This window comes from Acinonyx jubatus, chromosome B2, assembly GCF_027475565.1.
Source record: "Acinonyx jubatus isolate Ajub_Pintada_27869175 chromosome B2, VMU_Ajub_asm_v1.0, whole genome shotgun sequence".
In the NCBI taxonomy this organism is placed as follows: domain Eukaryota; kingdom Metazoa; phylum Chordata; class Mammalia; order Carnivora; family Felidae; genus Acinonyx; species Acinonyx jubatus.
In genome coordinates this window covers 102,670,510-102,693,434 of record NC_069385.1, presented here as the reverse complement: position 1 = coordinate 102,693,434, position 22,925 = coordinate 102,670,510, and the positions used below count along the sequence as shown (strand labels likewise).

The 22,925-nt window shown below is 32.8% G+C and overlaps 1 protein-coding gene across 1 annotated transcript; it reads right to left on the bottom strand.

The window, feature by feature from the left end:
• Window positions 1–4,575: 4,575 nt before the first annotated feature.
• Window positions 4,576–22,332, bottom strand: LOC106981619 (beta-defensin 112). The gene is given in 4 exon segments (XM_015079757.3): window positions 4,576–4,608; window positions 5,246–5,442; window positions 8,994–9,137; window positions 21,114–22,332. Coding segments are annotated over 3 exon segments (345 nt in total). The 5' UTR covers window positions 9,109–9,137; window positions 21,114–22,332.
• Window positions 22,333–22,925: the final 593 nt, after the last annotated feature.

Below are 22,925 nucleotides of genomic sequence, written 5' to 3'. Positions count from 1 at the left end.
ATCATGGGAATCTACTCCTGAAGCCAAGAGCACACTGTATACTCTGTATGTCAGCCAACTTGACAATTAATTATATTAAAACACATAAATAAAAAATAATAAAAAATCTAAAATAAATAAATAAAGTGTTGTTAAAGTGACATTCTTAAAATTTTTCTAGCTTGGATGAAAATATTCAGTATTCTACTGAAAATATGATGATTGATGTAGGTTTTAACATAGCAAAATATTATCAGCTTAAAAAATATTCCCTGAACACCCAAACCAGACAAAGATATGACAAGAAAGGAAAACTACACATCAATATTTCTCATGAACATATATGTAAAAATCCTCAATAACATATCTGCGAATCAAATCCAACACTATATAAAATATTACACACCATTACCAAGTGGGATTTATCCCATGTATGCAAGTCTGGCTCATCATTCAAAACTCAATTAATATGACACATCACATCAACAAACCAAAAAGAAAAAATCATTTGATCACATCAGCATAGGCAAAAACATTTGACAAAATCCAACATCCATTTATGGTAAAAACTCTCAGTAAACTACAAATAGAGGGAAGATTTCTCAACCTGATAAAAAGTACCTACAAAATCCTGTAGCTACCATAATACTTAATGGTAACAAACTCAAAGCTTTCCTACTAAGATCAACCAGAAGGCAAGGATATCTCTTTACCACTCCTTTTCAACACCATACTGGAAATTGTAGCTGATGCAAATGACAAGAAAAGGAAATAAAAGGCATACAGATTGGGAAGGAAGAAATAAAAGTTTGTTTTCAAATGACACAATAGTCTATGTAGAAAATCTTAAAGAAAAAAACATACCTTTCTGGGGGTGCTGTGTGACTCACTTGGTTAAACAGCCGACTTTGGCCCAGGTCATGACTTCATGGTTCGTGACTTCAAGCCCTGCATCAGGCACTCTGCTGTCAGCACAGAGCCCACTTTGGATCCTCTGTCCCCCTCCCCAACTCATTTTCTCTCTCTCTCTGTCTCTCTCTCTCTCTCAAAAATAAATAAACATTAAAAACTTTTAAAAAACCTTCCTCAACTAATAATCAAGTACAGCAAGTAGCAAAATATAAGATTAACATAGAAAAGTCACTTTCCTATATATCAACAATTAATAAGTGGAATTTGAAATTAAAAACAGAATATAATTTACATTAGCACTCCAAACATGAAATACTTATGTACAATTCTAACAAAATATGTGAAAGATCTGTATTAGGAAACTACAAAACTCTGATGAATAAATCAAAGAACTAAATAAATAGAAATTCCATGTTCATAGGAAAGCAATATCTTCCCAACTTGTTCTATAGATTTAATTTCACCCCCATCAAAATCCCAGAAAGTTATTTTGTGGAGATCCACAAACTGATTCTCAAGTTTATATGTAAAGGCAAAAAATCCAGAATAGCCAGCACAATATTGAAGAACAAAGTTGGAGGAATGACATAATGTGAATTATGTCTTACTCTAAAATTATAGTAAATAAGACAGTGGGGTATTAGTGAAAAAGTGGACGAATAAATCAGTGGCACAGAATAGAGAACCCATTAATAGACACACATAAATATAGTCAATCCATCTTCGACACAAGAACAAAGGCAATACCATAAAGCAAAGACAGTTTTTTCAACAAATGGTGCTGGAACAAGTGGACATCCATGTGCAAAACAAAAACAAAAACAACGAAAAAATAGACACCTTTACAAAATTAACTCAAAATGGACAACAGAACTAAATGCAAAGCACAGAACTATAAAACATCCTAGAAGATAACATAAGAAAAAAACCTAGATGATCTTGAGTACAGTGATGACTAGTTAGATATAACACCAAAGGCATGGTCCACAAAGTAAATAATTAATAAGCTAGGCTTCATTAAAATTAAAAAAAATTCTACACTGTGAAGGATAACATCAAGTGAGTAAAAGACAAACTATAGACTGGGAGAATATATTTGCAAAAGACACATTTAATAAAGGACTATTATTCAAAATATACAAAGAACTCCTGAAACTCAACAATAAGCAAACAACCTGATTAAATAATGGGCCAAAGACCTTAACAAACACTTCATCAAAGACATACATATGGCAAATGAGCATACAAAAAGATGTTCTACACTTCATGTCTTCAGGGAAATGTCCAGTAAAGTGAGATATCATTCCACACTTATTAGAATGGCCCGCATCTGAAAACTGACAACACCAAATATTGATGAGGATGTGGATCAGTAAGAACTCTCATTCATTGGTGGTGGTAATGCAAAATAGTACAGCCACTTTTTTGGTAAGTGTTTATTTAAATTCCGGTTAGTTAACATATAGTGTAATATTAGTTTCACATGTACAATATAGTGATTCAACACTTCCATACAATACCCAGTGCTCATCACAAGTGCATTCCTTAATCCCCATCACCTATTTAACCCATCCTCCCACCCCCTCCTCTCTAGTAACCACCAGTTTGTTCTTTATGGTTAAGAGTCTGTTTCTTGGTTTCTCTCTCTCTCTCTCTTCCCTCCCCCATATGAGTGAAATAATATAGTATTTGCCTTTCTCTGACTGACTTATTTCACTTAACATAATACTCTCTAGCTTCATCCATGTTGTTGCAAATGGCAAGATTTCATTCTATTTTACTTCTGAGTAATATCTTCTTTACCCATTCATCAATTGATGGACACTTGGACTGCTTCCATAATTTGGCTATTTCAGCCACTTTCAAATCAGTTTGGCAGTTTCTTACAAAAGTTAACATACTCTTATCATATAATCCAGCAATTGTGCCCCTTGGTATTTACACAAAGGAGTTGAAAACTTATGTCCACAGCAAAACCTGCTTATGTAGGCTTATTCATAACTGCAAAAACTTGGAAGCAACCAAAATGTCCTTCAGGAAATGAATGAATACATACACTGTGGTTCATTCAGACAAATGAAATATTATTCAGAGATAAAAAGAAACTGTCAAGTGATGAAAAGACAAGAAGGAATCTTAAATTCATATTACTAAATGAAAGAAGCCAATTTGAAAAGCCTACATACTGTATGATTCCAACTATATGACGTTTATCATGAACTAGTGTTGAATAACTCTTACCAATTAGTAGGAAAGGAGATATAGTCAATAAAAACATGGGTCCAAGATCCAAACAAAGATCCACAAAATAGCATATCTAATGACTAATGAGTATGTGAAAAAGTTTATCATCATCTGAGAGAAATAAGTAAAGGAAAACCAACCAAGTGCTATGCACTTACACATACAGAAGAATGGCTAAAATTGGAAAAATGGGAACCAACTAGAATTTTCATACAATACTTCTGGAATATAATTTTAGTATAAATACTTTGTAAAAGTATTGTGTCAATCATCAGTAAAAGATAAACATATGAATAACTTCAGTTAAAACAATCCTACCTCTTAGGATACCCCTGAATAATGAATGCATATGTAAATACAAATTTTAGCAGCTTTATTCATAATGTCCATATATGTTAGAATAGAAACACAAATTGTATTTTGATATACTGTGGGGCCACTGAAGTGGGATTCAAGATTTGAATCATACACCAAACTCATAAGATCCAAGAAGGCTTATTTAACTCCAGTGTGAAACAGATCAGCGAGCACAGGAGTATACATACAAGCAATGCCATGCATTACTGATTCACACCCAGATTCATTTTTCAATGTCCCCAACCACTGTACACATGATATGTTTTGCTATAAGTTTAGCCCAAAGCTGATGATATGCGTATGCATCATAGCAGCATAAAAGAGACACCACGTATATGGTGCTATAGCTTAAATACCCTGTAAGGTTAAGAGACTAGTTCCTTTTCCTTAATGTGATGTTAGTCTACATGTTGCAAGTTACATAATAAAATAAGCCTATCAGCCAAGGTCACAGCCTAAAGAACATTCTTTGAATAGTAGTCAGCACATGGCAGGCTCTGCAGAGCATGACCTATTTTTAGAGTAGATGTCGCAAGATGTTTGAATAAGAGCAAAACTTCAGGCTAGATAATGCAATATGATCAGCTGTTAACCCATTCCTTGCCAGGCCATCCTTTAGCCCCCATTCACATATACTTGTCATATAACCCCTGGGTGTGATAGAAATTATATATATGTGTGTACACAAATATATATAATTATATACATAATTGTGTGCATATATATGATTAATCATATATAATATATATAGAATTATATGTATATATATCATATATATATAATTCTATTAAAGCATTTTCCCATTATTTTGTAGATACAAGCAAGCACACAAAGACTCCAATAACTGTCATGATAAGAATAGAATAAAAATCATCTGATGATATAAAGAATATATTAAAAACACAAGACAAAACAAATAGAAGTTAATGGTAACCATAACACTACAACATAGTAACTATAGCTATGATTATGATTATGTTTATGATTATTACTGCTGCAGGGTACAAGGACTTATCTTACACTTTCTCCTTAAAGTCATTCCCCTCTATCCTACCCTTTGGGGTATTCTTCTCAAAGGACTGGTTAAGCACTTGAGGTATTTTTATTATAAGAAATCTGTCAATAAACAGAAAAGTACAATTAATATAAGAAGTTACAAGGACTCCATAATAACTCAAATCCCTTACAACCATTTTCACTAATTCAGGGATAACACATACCTTCCATCTTTTCAACTCTTTCCCCACTCTTGACTCTCCTCAAAGAATGCTTTATATACATCACCAATCATTTACAACATGCTTGCCACACTCAATATAGAATTGCCCCCCGAAATCTCATTTAACACTGTAGTCCCACCATGGACTTTTCTTCTCTACTATTTCTATTCCTGAATTAAAAGTCCCACTCTGTATTCTCTTTTTTCCAAGCAGACACAAGGTTCATAAATGATCCAGACTGAAATATATTTTATTTAGTTTTTTATTCATTATAGACATGTATGGACAGAAATACTAGGCCGTGAATGAAGTAATAGAGATAATGAAGTAATAAGAAGATTTAGTTAGTGTTGGCCTTTTTTAAAAATGTTTTATTCATTTTTTGAGAGACAGAGGGAGACAGGGTGTGAGTGGGGGAAGAGTGTGCTGAGCTGTCAGCACAGAGCCCAATGAGGGGCTTGAACCCACAAACCAACTGTGAAATCATGACCTGAGCTGAAGTCGGATACTCAATGACTGAGCCACCCAGGCGCCCTTTGTTGGTGTTTTTTGTGAATGAGTCTCTTCAATTACTCGACAGGGTCGCATTCTTTCAAGCAGCAAAGAGTTTCAGGTCTTGCACAGTACGACATCTTAAATTCATTTTCACCACATTGATTTTTACATTGACCATTAAGCTTTATACAGGCTTTCCATGGATCAAAAACATCATAGTGCTCTTTAATTCTAGCTGAAAGAAGGCAAAAATGGATGGAGTTAAAAATTAACGTAAGAAATGTCAACATTTAAAAGAAGATACACAAAGAAGCACTGACCACAGAGGGAAGAAAAAGGAGAGGGATTCACCTGTTTTTTCATTGAAATCTTTCTGTCCCTATATATAACAGAGAAAACCAAGGACATTAGCCAGTGTCCAATTCCTAAACTAGATGTCCCACCCCTACACATTTCAATTGATCAAGTAGTGACTCAATAGGGGACATCTGGAGAGCCTGAAATGTATTAATACCTTCTATCTCTCTTGCTTATCCTCACTGAATATGAGTGGGCCAATCTCCATCTTCTGTCTCATTAATTATTCATGTTTAATTCTGTTCTGTGAATTTTCCTCCTCAAGACTTCATTGTTCATTGAAACTTGACTTCAATGGTTCTAAAGTACTAAAATATACTGTTTTTTTTTAATTTTATTAAATATCCCAACTATTCTTTGATCTACACCCCACCTTCACTCCCAGGAGATGTTCACCTAAAAACAGACAATTTGGAAGATGAACGTAATGAACAGAAAATAAATAAACAAAAGAGATGAACATAGTTAAGATTTCAGCAAGTCTCTTAACTTTTCAGTACTACTTTTCATTTTCTCCCCTACTATAGTTTCTGAAGCTATAGAAAGTTTAAAATTTTTCACTCTTTCACTTTGTACTGTATTTGCTTTGATTTTGTAACTTCAAAAATCATGAGGAATGAGATAAGGATCTAATATCTCTGTTACTTATAGAAGTTCTGGCATGCAGGTGAAGGTTTACATTTATTCCCTGTATCTCCCAAAACAAAACTATAAGTAAATGGTGTAGATTAACAAGGAATCAGGTTTTAGCTCATTATAATAAATTCCTTCTTGACATTTAAAGCTTTCATAGTGATCATGAAATACCTTACCAAAGAAATACATATCTATCATCCTGGATAAATATAATTAGGCCTTACTGGACATATTTTAGAAGATCAGCCAGAATCGGTGAGTCATTGTCACTGATGTTTATAGACATGCTTTCATCCCAGAGACCTTTTAATTATAAAATTAAGCAAATCCTCATCCATTTTTTTCCAGTAAAATATTTTATAGGGGTTTTATATATTATGTATATTTTAAATAAAGTAGAAATACTACCCATATGGTATTCTCTTTATTCATCTATTATAATTTTGATGACCATATAGGTTATTTGCCAATAGTTATCAATTATTTGCTATTAATATTCCTGTATTCTTTCTTGGAGCACACGCAACAGTCTTCTCTTGGGTAGATATATTCACAATGGAAATCCTAGATCATAGAATACACATGTCTTCATCTATAATAGCTTATTAAAAATCATTTTCCAAAAGGGTCCTATCAGTTTCACTCTGCTCAGTAGTGTATGAAAATTCTTGCTGTTCCATTTGCATTACCATACTTTGCATTATCTAACTATAAAAATTTTAAACATTATTTGAATGTGTGGTGGTGTAATATCATGGTTTAAATTTGCATTTTCCTGATTGCTAATGAGGATAATAAGCACTTTAAGTAGGTTTGTATATCCACTTTTACAAATTACCTAAGTCTTTTTTCCCATATTTCTACTGAATTTTCTTTTTCTTTGATTTATCAGAATTCTTTATAAATTTCAGATACAAGCACTTTGCCAGTTTTAAATGTTGTAATTTTAATATTCCATTCTATGGCTTGGCCCAGCTGATATATATAAGAACTGAGGGAACTTTTTACATGAGGTGTTAATCAAGTGGTGCTACAGCTAAGAGAGAAGAACCTTAGAAGGTTGTGAGTCTTAAAGTCTAAGTTTGAGATGAAGATGATCAGAGATAATGTACATTATCTCTGTATATTAGTGTAACTCTGTAATGAAGCTAAATTAAATTATTTTCATGTTAAAAAATAATGTAATTGTCTAAGTTCATATAAATGCAGGTATAGGTAGAGAAATATTGATAGATATATAGAGAAGTAAAAATAGACACTTAGAGATAGAGATGTGTAGGTAAATCAATTTATATGACAACCAAGGTAATTTTGGCTTTGAGGAGTAAGCACTCCAGAACTGCAGATTATAAACCAAGGGAAAATTTAAACCTATGCATGTCCAGTCATAGTGAATAAGTGTGATTTTTTTTATTGTTTTACATTTAAACAAATGTAGACTTTTCCCCTTATACACATTGTTAACAATATCTGATAGCCAAAGGCGTGCCATTTATTTATTTTTTTAGTGTCTCAAAACAGCAGCTGTTACTGAATACACATAACTGCAATGAAGGATACATCTACTTTCTTTATACGATAATCGAAGTGAAGTGGGATACAACCAAATGTAACAACAAATAGAATAACAGAAGAACAAGTTATTTTTCTATACAGTTTAAATATTATATCACAAATCTGAGTACAGTCTGACTTAGCTAATGTCACCTCATCTTCAGAGAATAATCCTCAAATTTGGTCAGGCAAATCAGCAATTTCTTACATACTTCTGTCCTTTTTGCTTGTTTTCCAAATATCCTTGTCTTCCTTTTTTCTCTTTCTGCTCTCTAAATATTTCTTGATTTTCTTCTCTCCCTCTATCCATTTATTAATTAAATAAATGTTAACTGAGCACCTACTCCAAATATATATGTATACATGTATGTGGTATAGGCCTACCGTGACAGGCTTCAGCAATGACATAGTGTCCAAAAACAAAATGAAACATAACAAGAAGGTAAAACACGTGGCCCATGTATAAAATAATTTGACCAATGACTTCATCATTAGGTCTTTGTCTGAACACCATTACAAAGATAACTCTCTTTCTTTGCCTTCCCATAGAAATTTATTTGTATAACTCTCATGGTGTGAAAACATTCTACAACATTCTACAATGTTTATAACATTCTAACTTGAGAAGACACTTTGCCAAGTGATATTCTAAATCATAATTGAGATAAAGACTAAAATAGAGAAGAATTCCTTTTTTAAATAAATCCCTAACACTTAGTCTGGACTTTTCATGTTCAATTGCCTTTTCAAGTTATCTTAATTACACCATCCTTGAAATTAATAAGAATATCTTAATTACTCTTTCTATCTAACAATATATTTTGTGTATCCAAAGATTCCAGGCTTATGGGCAATGAACAGTGGTGACTGATAAAAAGAAATTTTGCCACATAGAGGGAAATTAAGACAACAATCTGACTCAAGCATAGTGGCATCGACAACATGTTTTAAAATATTTCGGATGCTGGAAGCAATGATTGGAGAATGTTTCCTCTTGGAAATATAAGAACATCTGTCTAGATACAGTTTCATAAAAAATAAGACCCTGTGACTTTAAAATGAGACTTCTTTCACATTCTGACCATAAAATTCAACTTTCATAAAACTAGAAGTTTAAAGACAAGAAGAGCTAGGAAAATGGGGAGTAGGACAGAGAACATACTTAGGATATTTCCTCCATTTCTTTTGATAGATAGTGATTAAATTGTGCAAGTTATAACTCTACTTGTTTTATTTTACCTGCTTTGTTTTCCTTTGTACTGTATTCTGCCTTTTCAGATATTGTGGAAGAATTATGTATCTCTGAGTATAGTTTTTCAAACCTTTTAGTACATACGATCATCGATAATGGCATAGAAGGGGTAACAGGTTGGTCACAGCCCACTGCAAAAGAAAAAAAATACTTTAAAAGCATACAAAAAGAGTATTCTCCAAAATAAGAACAATAATGTATTTCTCTTTATTTCATGGTTCTGCATACTATAAGAGGTTTTTAAAGATGATAAGCTTGTAGAATATACTTCTTTAAAATTTGATTGAATAAGTCAATGAATGACTTAATCATTATCTCACATGATTATTGCAAGGAGCAATAAATTAATAAGTGCAAAAGGCAGAACAGATGCTAGCTATTAAAATCATTACTATTAAGGAAAAAGCATCAGTGCAAATTTAAATTGATGTAATTCTAAAGAATATCTCAGAAAATTTCTAGGAATAGAGAGAATTTTAATGACCATGTTCTAATAAATTTTTACAAAGATGATGAAGGAAAAAATTATTCTTATTTAAATTAACTCCAATTCCTTGAGTTACGCTATCAATTGAAGTTTAGCTCTCTTTTGGTGAGAAATTGTCAGTTAAAAAATTATTTCTGTTTGAGTGTCAGAGCAGAGTAGCAGTAAGAGAAGGGAATACTACAGGTTTACTTTATGGTGATCTCCACTTACCTCAATAATGACAGATATCTTGGTGACCCAGGAAATTAGCAAAAATAAAGAAGAATTTAAATGGAAGAGGGCAGATGCACAGCTAGTCTTTGGACTTTCAGCAAGCGATGTAACCTCACTTACCTTCTGCTATCAATACTATCAATGTGAAATGAATAATTTCCAACCATACATTCATTCTATTCTCAAATTTTTTCAAATCTACTCGTATATTAAACTTAGTAGAATTTGAATATTAAAAAACAACACATTTTGAGGACTGATTAAATCATGGTAGTGCTATTTTTTTCCAATGGCTTATATAGACATATATATATATGATATATAGTACATATATGTATAAATATACATAATGTATGTAATATATATATAATTTCATGTAATCAGAGTGAATCATAACCTTTACTAGGCAATTGTTTTTGAAAAATTATTCAAATATTTTCTCCATCTGGGGCTGTAAATAAATATAATATGATTTTGCTGATAGTATTAATATAATTATTATATAATGTTAATGATATTTACTTAAAAAATCCTGACACCAACCCCCCACTCCACTTAGTGCCGACCCCTGTGGCAATAACATTTATGTTACCTGGTATACTGAAGATACCAAAGGACAAAATAGAGAAAGAAAAAAGGATCTCCATTGTAAATGATTTCTTAGGAGAACACAGTTCACAGATCTTCTGTCTTAACTCAGGTGTTGCTGAAATAAGGAACAAAGAATCCTTCTGCACAGTCTTGATTACTGAGGCTTATTAAGAATAAGAACATTTCTGTGCTTGGTTGAATGTTCAAAGGGATAGTGGATAGAAAAAGCTGGTGCATTACCACACACACACAAAATGCTATCTACTGATTTCTCCTGAGGCCAGTGTCTCTAAGAAACTTTAACAGTTTCTAGATTATGGGTATAAGTTGCTAAGTGGCCAAGTTTGAAAATAACCTTCTGTTATTCATGAGATATTGCAAGAATACGTGTTTCATATAACCACATTTATCATTTTAGTGTTCCCAATACAAGAATCTCAGTGCAAAGAAAGGTCCAAAAACAGAATTTTGGACTGATATTACCATTGAGGATATTTAATTCTATACATAAAAGTACTGAGATCCAGAGTTGTCAGGTGATTTCATAATCCATAACATTTTTATTTAAAATAAATTTTAACGTAAATAATGACAATTAACTGACTTGTTTGAAAATTACCTTATCTAGCTTAGTTGTACCTTTAAGAAAGGTGTGTACCCTCAAGTAAGTTTCAAATAAAAAAATGCATATCCTATGTTAAAAAGTCAAAGTGAATTTCTATTTTTTTCTGTGTAGCTTGGAGTTATTTCTGAGGTCATCCATGTTTTCCATAGTTTATTACAGCAGATATTGGAGAAGAGCAGCTGAAAGTTTTTCTCAGATCCCATAAGCAAACATTAGGAGCAACAGTCCATTGATTCTCTCTTATTACACCCAAATAAGGCACTCAGAATATGGGTATAAAAGAGTCCCAGTGAACATTAGCCATACTTATTCTATAGCGGTAAAGGTGTTTACTATCAAAACATGCATAGATATTTAGAATCTTAGCAAAGCTTCCTGAACAAAGTAATAGACATTATTCAAGAAGTGTTTCCTTCCATACCCAATTTCTTCACTCTCAAAATATGAATTTAAAATTAAGGACTTAGAAAGTTAATTACTTGCTGGTAAGCACATAATTGAGAATTTTGCCATCATCTGACATAGAGGAAGACCATTTATAACTGTCTCAACATAAGATGAATTCAACAGAAATTAATCAAATACTTATCAATGTGTCTATTAATGCTCTAGTTACTGTAATATAACTGTGAAAAAGATAGATTTGATTATTGTGGATGAGAATTAGAATTAGTTGAGATACTACAACTAAATTTCAAGTTTTATTAAAAATAAATTATTGGGTACCTTCTCTGTTATCAAAATACCTATGAATAAACCCTAGAAAAAGAGCAGAGAAGAAAGGTCTCTCATTGATTTTCTCTATTCTATTCCTTTCCAAAGTTAGGACAAAAGTGCAATATTGTTACCTCCAAAGACTGAAGCCAATTAGAAATTTATTTTGGATATCTCATTTGTTAAATATGAAGAAAAAAACAGAAAAATGAAAATATTATTGCTGACTCACTCAGGATAATTTTTGACTCACTTCTAATCTCATGGAGAATATGGAAACCACTCCCTTTTTTGAGCACTGTCTCAGTCTTTCACTCTGGATGCCCAACACGTTAAACACATTCTACATAATCTACCTCATGAAGTAGAACTAAACTATTCTTTTCAACACTTATTATCTGAAAATGAGAGTACATATCATTTAAATTGTTTTTGTTTTACAGATATAAAGAATTTTAAATCATAGACAACTGGATAGCTTAGGAATGCTTGGATTCATTGATCACCCTTCTGTGATCACCTTGTCGTCATTCCGGATATTTAGGAAACAGATAATAAGACCTGGTCACTGTCTTGAGAAACTCAAATTATTTTTTAAAAGACATTCACAGAAATATATGACAAATCAATAAGGAAAATGTCATAAAAGTTGTATGAAAACAATTTTTATGTATGTTCTAAGTGTAGTTTTTCCTTCCAATACCACAAAGTTCAACATAGAAGATCACATATAATGTTTCTGGATTAGGGGTTTTGTGGATCTAATAAGGAAACCTAAGTCGTGTGTGAGTCACCTGAAGAAAGTATTTTACCTTGTTTCAATTTCTCTTCATTTCCTAATTTCACTCTTTAAATTTTGGAGAAGCAAATTATTATTGCTACTCTACAACATGTATGTTTATCAAAAACCACACTGGGGCACCTGGGTGGCTCCGTCTGTTAAGTGTCCAACTCTCGACTTCAGCTCAGGTTATGATATCACAATTCATGAGTTCAAGTCCTGCCTCAGGCTCTGAGCTGACATTGCATAGCCTGCTTAGGATTCTGCCTCTATCACTCTCTCATCCCTTGCCCCTCTCTCTCCCTCTCTCTCTCTCTCTCTCTCTCTCGCTCACTCTTTCTTAAAATAAATAAATAAACTTAAAAAAGAAACCCACCATCTTGGATAGTAAAAGTGTACAAAAGGTGTATATTTTGTCAATTCAATTGGCAGGGGTCATCTACACTGCTGAGCTAAAAAGATTTCCAAGGCCAATTCTATGTTCAGTGGGAAAAGAGTGTTATAACTGAATGGTGAGGTATATCAAACATTCCAGGCAAAGAGAGTTGCTAAGGAAATATCAGATATTTACTGTCTCTAAACAAATGATGTGAAATGCACAGTATTGTAAAATATTGGTAACTTTCACATATGTTATTATTTTCTCTGATTATCTACTGTGATAATTGGTAAAACTTCTAAAAGGAAAGCAATGTAAGTTCTAGTATTTAAAGCAAGCTGCTTTACCAGTATTTTAAGGAGGCTAATCCTAAGGGGTAAGTAGTGAGAGACTCCTTTTTGGAGAAAATGAGTAGATTAGAAGGAAAGAAAAGAAAGAATGGAAAGCTTACCTATACAGAAGAAGTGACCTTATAACTTAGTTTATTAAAAAATCCTAACAATCCCAAACATTTAATTACTTTAATAGATTGTTAGAAATGTACTCTTTGTCCCATACCAAAAATTTTGCTACACTCTCATTGGATATCTCTTAAAATTGAAATATATTTTTCTCATGTAGGCATATACAAACTGAGATATATACTGTATATGCAATCTATTTGCCAGGCCAACACTACTATTTTCTCTCAATTCTCTCTAAAATGGGAATCAGCAAATCTTTTCTTCTCTGCTTCTCTGTTTGATTTCAGATCCACTCCCTTTCTTCTGATTCCTTCCTTCTGAGATCTCTTTTTCTAGTTCTTAGCCTTGACAAGGTAACCCCTTAAGCTTAATAGTTACTTGAATCCATAAAGTGCTTAATTAGCCAGTCAGCTGCAAGTGGATTATTCTCCCATCTCTATTAATCTAAGTGTAAATGTCCTATTGGGGAGCTCACCAAAAAATGGTCATTACAGTTAAAATATCTCATCTGAAGGTTTACTTCTGTTTCAGATGTCTATTCATGGGTTATTTAAGTTTTTCCATATAGTTTCTTCAGCATGAATGCCCTTCCAACCCTTATTCCATTGGCTAATTTCAATTATTTCCTTCTTCACAGCACAGGTATCATGTTTTTTTTATCAGTGATCACCATTTCTTCTAGAAATTACATTCATCTTCTTATCTAGGTGGGACTAGTTTAATCCTACTATTTCATAGATGTTCAGCCAACGTATTCTAATTGACTTCTAAGAGTTGCACTTTTGGGACTCCTGGATGGCTCAGTCAGTACAACATGAGACTCTGGAACATTGGGTTGTAGGTTCAAGCTCCATTGTGGATGTAGAGATTACTTTAAAATAAACTCTAAAAAAATTTAAAATGAAAACAATAACAATAAAATGAGAGTTCCACTTTTGCTTTTTATTTGCAAGACTTGAATTTTGAAAAAATACATTATAAGTTGTCTACTGTTCAATTGCTCAGCATTGTCTACCACATAAATGTTTCTAAGTGTCATTTGAAAAAATAGCTAGGAGCTTCTGATGACGAACTTTCCTGTGGGAATCATGTATTCTGTTAATATGGCAAATCAGAGAATATTTCAACTCTCTTTCGGTGGTTAACTAATATGTACATTCTTCAACCCCCTCATCCCTTACTCAAGAATACTGGGGAATTCACATGCTTTGCCTTAATTGTATTATTTTACCGCTATTTCTAAGCATTTTGAATAAAACATGTTTCAAATTAACTTCTAAACATTATCAAACTGGAATTTTTGGTTGGGAACTCTAAGGAACCGATACTTCGGTAAGAGAGTTTGGGGAAGAATACTACGGATGCTCAGAGTGGTGGTGAGGACAGACTGGGGAAGCATGAGCTACAGGGCAAAGGTCATTCCTCCCTCTTTTAACTCATCTCCTCAAATAGAAATATCCTAAGAATTAAAGTACTGTGAAGAAGTTGCTCAAAGTTCCTGACTCTTAGGGAAAAACTAATTATATCAAGTGTCCTTCTTTCCCACTTTGTTTCACTTCTTACTCCCATTTTATGCTCCCTGTCTCACATTTGGGTTTAACAAATTATAAATAAAATAAAACTCCAAACAGGTAGTGGTTTTTCTTTTCTATTCAATCTCCATATACTAGTCAATTCTCCTACTTCAGCACTGTCCCAGTCATAAGAATATGTGAACATCTCTGTCTAGAGACCCAGGTCAAGTAGATCTAAACTGTTTTATGAATTAATTTAGCAGAGAGATTCTAGTGAGACTTGCCTTTCAGAATTAGACTTTTTTCCATATTTTGATTCACCTATGGGCAATACGACTTCCTATAGCTGATTCCATATCAAATAGAAAATTTTTTCTGCAATACCTTCCATGTAATTAATTCTGCCTGTCTTCTGTATTATGTCTTGAAAGGAGAACTAAACTGCAGACATTTGATGTTTATGTATGAATGACTGCTATTCCTGAATGGCTCAAGCATGTATATTCCATTTTGTTTTCCTTTGTTAATTATAGAAATTCATGAACAGAGTAGTAGTCTTTAGTGGAAGTTTTAAGAAAGCTTTAAGAAAGATACTGAATTCTGGGTGCATAAGTCTGTCTATATATCTATATCTATATCTATCTATCTATCTAATCACTCATTGCTCTGCATCATCTTAATTTCTTAAATTCACCTCAGCTAATATACAGCCTGAGTTTTGGTTTTACAGTAAACAATTCTAATTTATTCTTTGCCCCAGTGATTATTAAATTGTCCATAGTTTTCTCTTGCATACCTTCCACAAGTCCAATTCACAATAATGGTACTCTTTGCTTTTGGCTAAAATAAGAAAAGAAAGGCTGGGATTAGAATCCAGCTATGACTGGAGCACCTGGGTGGCTCAGTAGGTTAAGCCCCCAACTCTTGATATTGGCTCAGGTCATGATCTCACGGTTGCTGAGATTGAGCCCCACATTGTGGGGCTCCACACTGAGAGCATGGAGTCTTCTTGGGATTCTCTCTCTCTGCCCCTCCCCCACTAGCACACACATTTTATCTCTCTCTCAAAATAAATAAATAAACTTAAAAAAATCCAGCTATGGCAAGCACACTTCCAAAATAAAATAGGCCAAGAACCACCAGAAAGCAACATGTCAATGGAAAAAAACACTATACTACCATCTTGGAAATTTTTATTTCTTGCTGTATGTATTCTACTATATGCCAAACACTGATCAGGCTTTGTGAAACTATAGTGGCCAGAATCTAGGTCCTGCCATTATGGAACTTGCTCAATCAAATCCTTTGACAACCTTGTTTGAGAGCTGTCATGAAAATTATTGTCACCTCCTTTGTTCTCCCATGTTATTTACTCTGAACAATTCATATGTAATTTACAGCAATGCAGTCTGAGAGAGAATTCCTCTAAATGATATCCTAACCTTAATTCAGATAAGGGGGCCAGAACACGGAAAAATTCTTCACAAACTAAGTCTTCCAGAAATTTAGGTTTTTCTCACTCCCTTTTATTTTATTCTTTCAAGCTATCATCTTTACCCCATCCTCAGAGTTAGCAAAAATATCCTGACAATGCTTTCAATACATGTGTATTCTTAGACTACCCAAGAGATATATCAGGGCCATAAAAATGTTGACTGGTAGCAAGGTATCTTGCCATCCAAAATGTGAAGGGGTAGGAGTAAACCAGTACTTCATTCCTAGTCATATTAGCACTGAATGTACTGAGATAAACAACCATAAAAATAATAACCAAGAAATTGTTCTTCTAGAAAAAATATTATGGTTAGAAAACAAAACATGACTTCATCATAAACTGATATTTGACTTAGGAAAGAGATTCAAAATTACACATTGCACAGGACATTCCTTACTATATAACCAGAGAAGTGAGGAGACAGAAAGGTAAGCATAAAATACGTGCTTAATACAGGAGTACTGATGCATAGGGGCACTTGTACCCCAATGTTTATAGCAGTACTCTCAACAATAGCCAAATTATGGAAAGAGCCGAAATGTTCATCAACTGATGAATGGATAAAGAAATTGTGATGGGCAGTGCGAGGGAGGGGAAGGTGGGTGATGGATATTGAGGAGGGCACCTTTTGGGATGAGCACTGGGTGTTGTATGGAAACCAATTTGACAATAAACTTCATATATTGAAAAAAAAGAAATTGTGGTTTATATACACAATGGAGTACTACGTGGCAATGAGAAAGAATGAAATATGGCCCTTTGTAGCAACGTGGATGGAACTGGAGAGTGTGCTGCTACGTGAAATAAGCCATACAGAGAAAAACAGATACCATATGTTTTCACTCTTATGTGGATCCTGAGAAACTTAACAGAAACCCATGGGGGAGGGGAAGGAAAAAAAAAAGAGGTTAGAGTGGGAGACAGCCAAAGCATAAGACTCTTAAAAACTGAGAACAAACTGAGGGTTGATGGGGGGTGGGAGGGAGGAGAGGGTGGATGATGGGTATTGAAGAGGGCATCTTTTGGGATGAGCACTGGGTGTTGTATGGAAACCAATTTGACAATAAATTTCATATATTAAAAAAAAATAAAATAAAATACATGCTTAATATATTTACCTTTGATCCAACTGAACAAAAATGAACTACTAATATATTACAACGCACGAGACATCTTAATAATTTCAGTCTTTGTGTATTTTTGCTATATTACACATGAGGAAACATTTTAGAAGAAATATATATCTCTTAATTTTACTTTTTATACTTCAATCTATATTTTGTGGTCAAGAATTTTCTTCTCAACAGAATGGCAACAGTTTTCTAAAAGTTTAGTGTGAGTCCACTGTGAAGGAAATTCTTTTATTTGAAAGTATAGGAAAAGGTGCTTGTAAAAATAATAACACTTTGTCTTCATCTTTCATTAATATCTCTTTGTCCTTCGCTTAAAAATAAAAAGTCTAGGGGCTCCTGGGTGGCTCAGTCAGTTAAGGTCTGACTTCAGTCAGATGAGGTCATGATCTCCTGGTTCGTGGGTTTGAGCCCTGTGTCAAGCTCTGTGCTTGGAGCCTGGAACCTCCTTTGAATTCTGTTTGTCTCTCTCTCTCTCTGCCCCTCACTCACTCACACTCTCTTGTCTCTCAAAACAAATAAATGTAAAAAATAATAAATAAATAAATAGCCTACAGTACCCATTTCTTTGAGAGTATGTTGAATGAATAAATAAATGCATGAATGATTTGTTTACAAATAGACAAATGTCTAGTGAAGAAATAGTGAGCTAATATACAGAAAATGTTTAAAAGAGTATTTAATACATGTTAGTTAATTTATCATTATTATAGATACGATGGTCAATAATATCTTTTTTGGATATTTTTATAGCTAGAAAGAAATTTAATGACTAAACATTGAGTACTGAGATTTCTAAAAAAAAATAAAGAGAAAATTATTCTCCTGTTACACAGTCAGAAGTAAGTTAGTAATAAATTATCAGCGAAAATCATATGGTGTTTGAATAGAATGCAGGATATATAATTCACCTACCAGTCAAAGTAGGAATAGTTAACTTTTGATTTACTTTATTCTGAAGTTTTACGATTTCAATAGGCTTTTGTGTATGTGTGTGTATGTGTATTTGTCCCAGACAAAGCAGTAAAGGTCAGATGAGGATCTAGTTTCAGTTCAAACATAGTAAATTATGTGGTTTTAAGGACATCACTTTACTTAACTTGTGTTTTGTATTTCATGTACAAGATGAAGAGCCTGACATAGAAGATTTATAAGATTCTATCCAGCCTCAAACATGTTTTTCTACCTACACACTATTAATTCTTGCCTACATATTAAATACACTTCTTTCTATATTCAGACTATTAATCTTAATCTACATATGAAATATATTTTGCTATATTCAGAATATTAATCCTTACCTACATATTAAATACATTTTTTATATCCAGATCATTAATTCTTAAATACAGATTGTATATAAATTGATTGTATGTAGACTCATATATCATTGAGTTACTGGAACTGTGTCACCCCATTTTCTAATTTGATATTTTAGTAATGAATTTATGTAGCCCTTGTCATTGCAAAGACATTTACTTAAAAATACTGTCCTTAAGGAATAACATATCTAATTTTAGCACATTTGAGACATAGGATTTGATATTTCCTTAGGAAAGAAAACTCAAACTAAAAATATACTTTGGGATAATATATTTGCATTCAAAAACAATCTCATGTTTTGAAAACAGTAATGACAAGTAAAATTTACAGACTCTTAGTAGAAATGCTCTGTCTCCAATTCCCAAATAGTAGAGTTGGCTCAAGTATCCTACAAATCTGAAATAGTTTATTGGCAATAATGTGAAGGAGAAGAAGGAGATTAATACTAAGTCAAAAATATGGTTAATGCAGAATGTTAAAGAATATAACCAAATGTTTTCTCAGTCAAGGTATAGAGATCTTCATTAGTGAATTCTGAATAAATGTTGCCTGATGATAATGATTATACTAACAAACGAATCCTATAATATTAGTGTTTATATTACATTTTATATATAAAATTCATGATCCCTACTCCATTTCAGTATTGTAAATGAGTCCACTAAAAAATTCTATACTGCCTGGTGTAATTATTGAGAAATAAAGAAAAAAGGGAGTTTTACAAATTTTACAGTTACAAAGGATGTACATTTAAATTCTTAAGACCTCAAATTTTAAAATTATACTACAACAATTTAATTGGTCCTTGAATATGTACTTTATAATCTTAATATCAGAATGTTGAATCTTAATGTTCAGAGACATCCGAATCATAATTTAGAGTTTGAAGCATTGTAAAAAAAAACACTTAATATTATAGATGAAGACTCTAAAAACCAAAGAGGTTAGGTGATGTATTGTAACATATATTCTTTATAACTTATTAAAAGTAGAGACTCACCAATGATTTTGTAAGTCTATCTAGCCAACTTTGGATTATTTTTATAACCATTCCTAAAATAGATCTTATGACAAATAAAAGGCATTTCATTTTTTAAACCAAATTCTATGACTGTAACTTTTTATAATCAAAATAACTTCTAATCTACTCTGTAAAATTTCTACAGGCTATTATATAAAGATTTATCTCCAGTCCTCAGATACTGGTACTGAAAGCAGAGATCAATTACTTCTTTCACAACACTTCAAGAGTGCCTGGAATGTGGGAATCAGCCATAAGTGTCTCAATAATCTTTACTCATGTTTGCTATTCAGAAGCAAGACAATTATTACACTGGTGGCATAGTGGTGAGCATAAGCTACCTTCCAGAAGCAACACAATTATTAATCACAGTGTCTTAGAACTGTAATACAGGATAATTCAGTAAATAACTTCAGGATGTCTAAATATTCTAGACAGATTCACTGATAACCACTGAGGTGAAGATGTTTACTCAAGGATTGATTCCCTCTTCAATCAATTTTTTCCCATATAATATAGGAATAAACACTTCAAGAACTTAAATTTAGTACTTGAAATTTGATCATGACACATTTTCTTGCTGAGAAATAAACGATGTAGAATGTTCACATCAATTCCCATGAAGATGACATTTCAGCCTGTTTCTAAGTAAAATTTGTGTATCTGGGTCTGCTTAAAGCCTACAGTAAACAACATAGAGAATTTAATTTTGTTATGAATAAGAATTATTGTTAATGTGAGTCACCAAACCCATGAGCAAATCAATGACAACATCCTTTTGGTATCAGAACTCCTAAACTATGAATAAGATGAATAGAGAAGATCATTTCATTAATTTTTTTTTCTCCTATTCCTTTCCAAAGAGATATCAAATATGATTATTCCTTTACTCAAAGACTGCAGCCAATTAGAATATCTGTTTTTGAACCTACGTTTACCAAGTTGGAAAGGGGAAAAATGGCAAAAAAAATGTTAATGCTGATTCACTAGGTTTTATAAACTACTCTTAAATCCATGAAAAACATGGAAATTGTTTTGTAATCTTATTGTGCTTATGAGCCTAGCCCTGGAAATATATTTGAGCTTATGATTTTTAACTCTGCAATACTTAGACTTTGTGTCCATCAAGATGGCAAGCATAATCTCTAATTTAGGTTGTGTCACATAAATGGTGATTATTGCCAAAACCTTCATAATCATTACCATTTCTTGAAAGTTTATGAGTCAGAGTTGTGCTTTAGAGATGTTATCTCCTCCAGTATACACAAAAACCTTATAAGATAGATACTATTTTCTACATTTTACAGATTAAGAGAAGGTAAATCACTTGCCCAAAATCAAATAGTAAGCCAAAGATCTAGAATTCTTACCTTGGTATGTTTTATCCAAAATATGTAACCATAACCATCAGACTTTGGTCAATCATTATTTCTTTTCATCTCTTTCCTCATCTGTAAGATACAAAATTGAAACTTTTGGGCAATTGTCAAACTTTGCAAATTATAGATTTTTTAAAAATGAAATCATGTATATGATCTTGATTTTACAACAATCTTGGATCCCATAGAAAACCCATTTCAAAAACTTTGAGAATACAGGCCTTTTGAGGCCCATCCAAATCTTTTTCACAAATCTACTCTATTTCCTTTTTAAAATCTGTTTTTACCAAAGAAATTTATGAATTTAGCATAATTGCAAAATGTTCATAGTGAACATTTCATAAATGAGCATCACTGGGCTGCTGAGAAGAAACTATCTTTCAAGCGTCCTTTCTATTCCAGTAATTCACCAGACACTTCTCTGAGGACATTATTTAGATTACCCAAGAGACAAAAAAGAATATATCAGATTTACCTTTGGCCTACCAAACTGAGAGACCAATTCCATCTTCACAGATTCTTGATCAATATGGCTAAATTTTAGACAGGTTTCTTCCTGACATTTTCTCCTAACCCCTGTTTTCCTAAATCACTTGCTTTGGAAAATTTGCAATTAGAAATTCTTTCTCTGCTTCTTTGATATGTAAATAATCTCCCAGTCTGTTTTTAGATTTATAACCCAAGAATGTCTTTTTCAATTATCTTCTTAAGGAATAGATGGTAGCCAAGTTTTGGTAGCCTCTTATGTCAATGATAGAAAAAAGTGGAAAAAAACAAATATGATCCAGATTCTGAGATTTTCATGCAGATGAGAATGTTTTCAAGGAAGAAGATTATAAAGAGTATGACGTGTATATTAAGCATTTGCAAGAAAAAAATTTCAAATAAGAAGATAGTCATGACTTTTATATAATGTTACAGAATCTGCACATGGAGCAGAAAGAGCTCTGCTTGGATAAAGGCTAGAACAGATATTGCATTATTTGAAGAAAAGAAAAGGAAGTTTTGCAACAGTGAGGTAAGTGACAGGAAAAGTAATCAAATGAGAAATAAGTTCAAGGTGAAGGAAACATTGCCCAGAATTGATGTAGCAGAACAAGGTATAATTTAGGTGATCTTGGAAGTGAAAATGCTTTCCTGTGATCTCTGAACTGGAAATATGCTCATGCTGAGTATAAGGTGAAATCTTTAAGACTAAAGACCTGAGAACACTCTGTAACATCAAGTACAGATAACAAAATCAATTAAAGATGGAAAGTTCTTACTGAACAGCCTGTAACATTTCAAACCAACCACATGGCCATTTCTGAGTAAATTGTCCATTAAAACTGCTGTCGCTTTGATCCAAATCTATGCTCCAGTGATATTCTAAGCAGTGGTAGTCACTAGATTAGTGATAGAATTTATCACATTGTAGAAATAATGAAAGTTATCATTGTGTGAGACAAAAAAGTGAAGAAATCAAAGCAATCATGAAACAAAGGCAAAAAGGAACCTAAAATTTGAGAACTGAACTGAAATTTTTGGTCATTAAACATTTCCTGACTTAAGGATTCCATTATATTTATGCTAGGAGTGAAAAGTATTTGGCTGCAAATAAGATATGGAGCAGGGCTAAAATTTTTCTTGTAAGTAGCTAATGTTTATCTGAATCCCCTGTTCCTTCAGCCATTGCTGCAACTCCTCTCCTTTCATGGCCACAAAGCAAAGCACTAATTTACACTATACACCAGTGTAAAGTTCCCAGAATGTTCAAGGGGAAGTAGAAAAAGTCATAGCATGATCACTTTCTTTTCTCTTTTT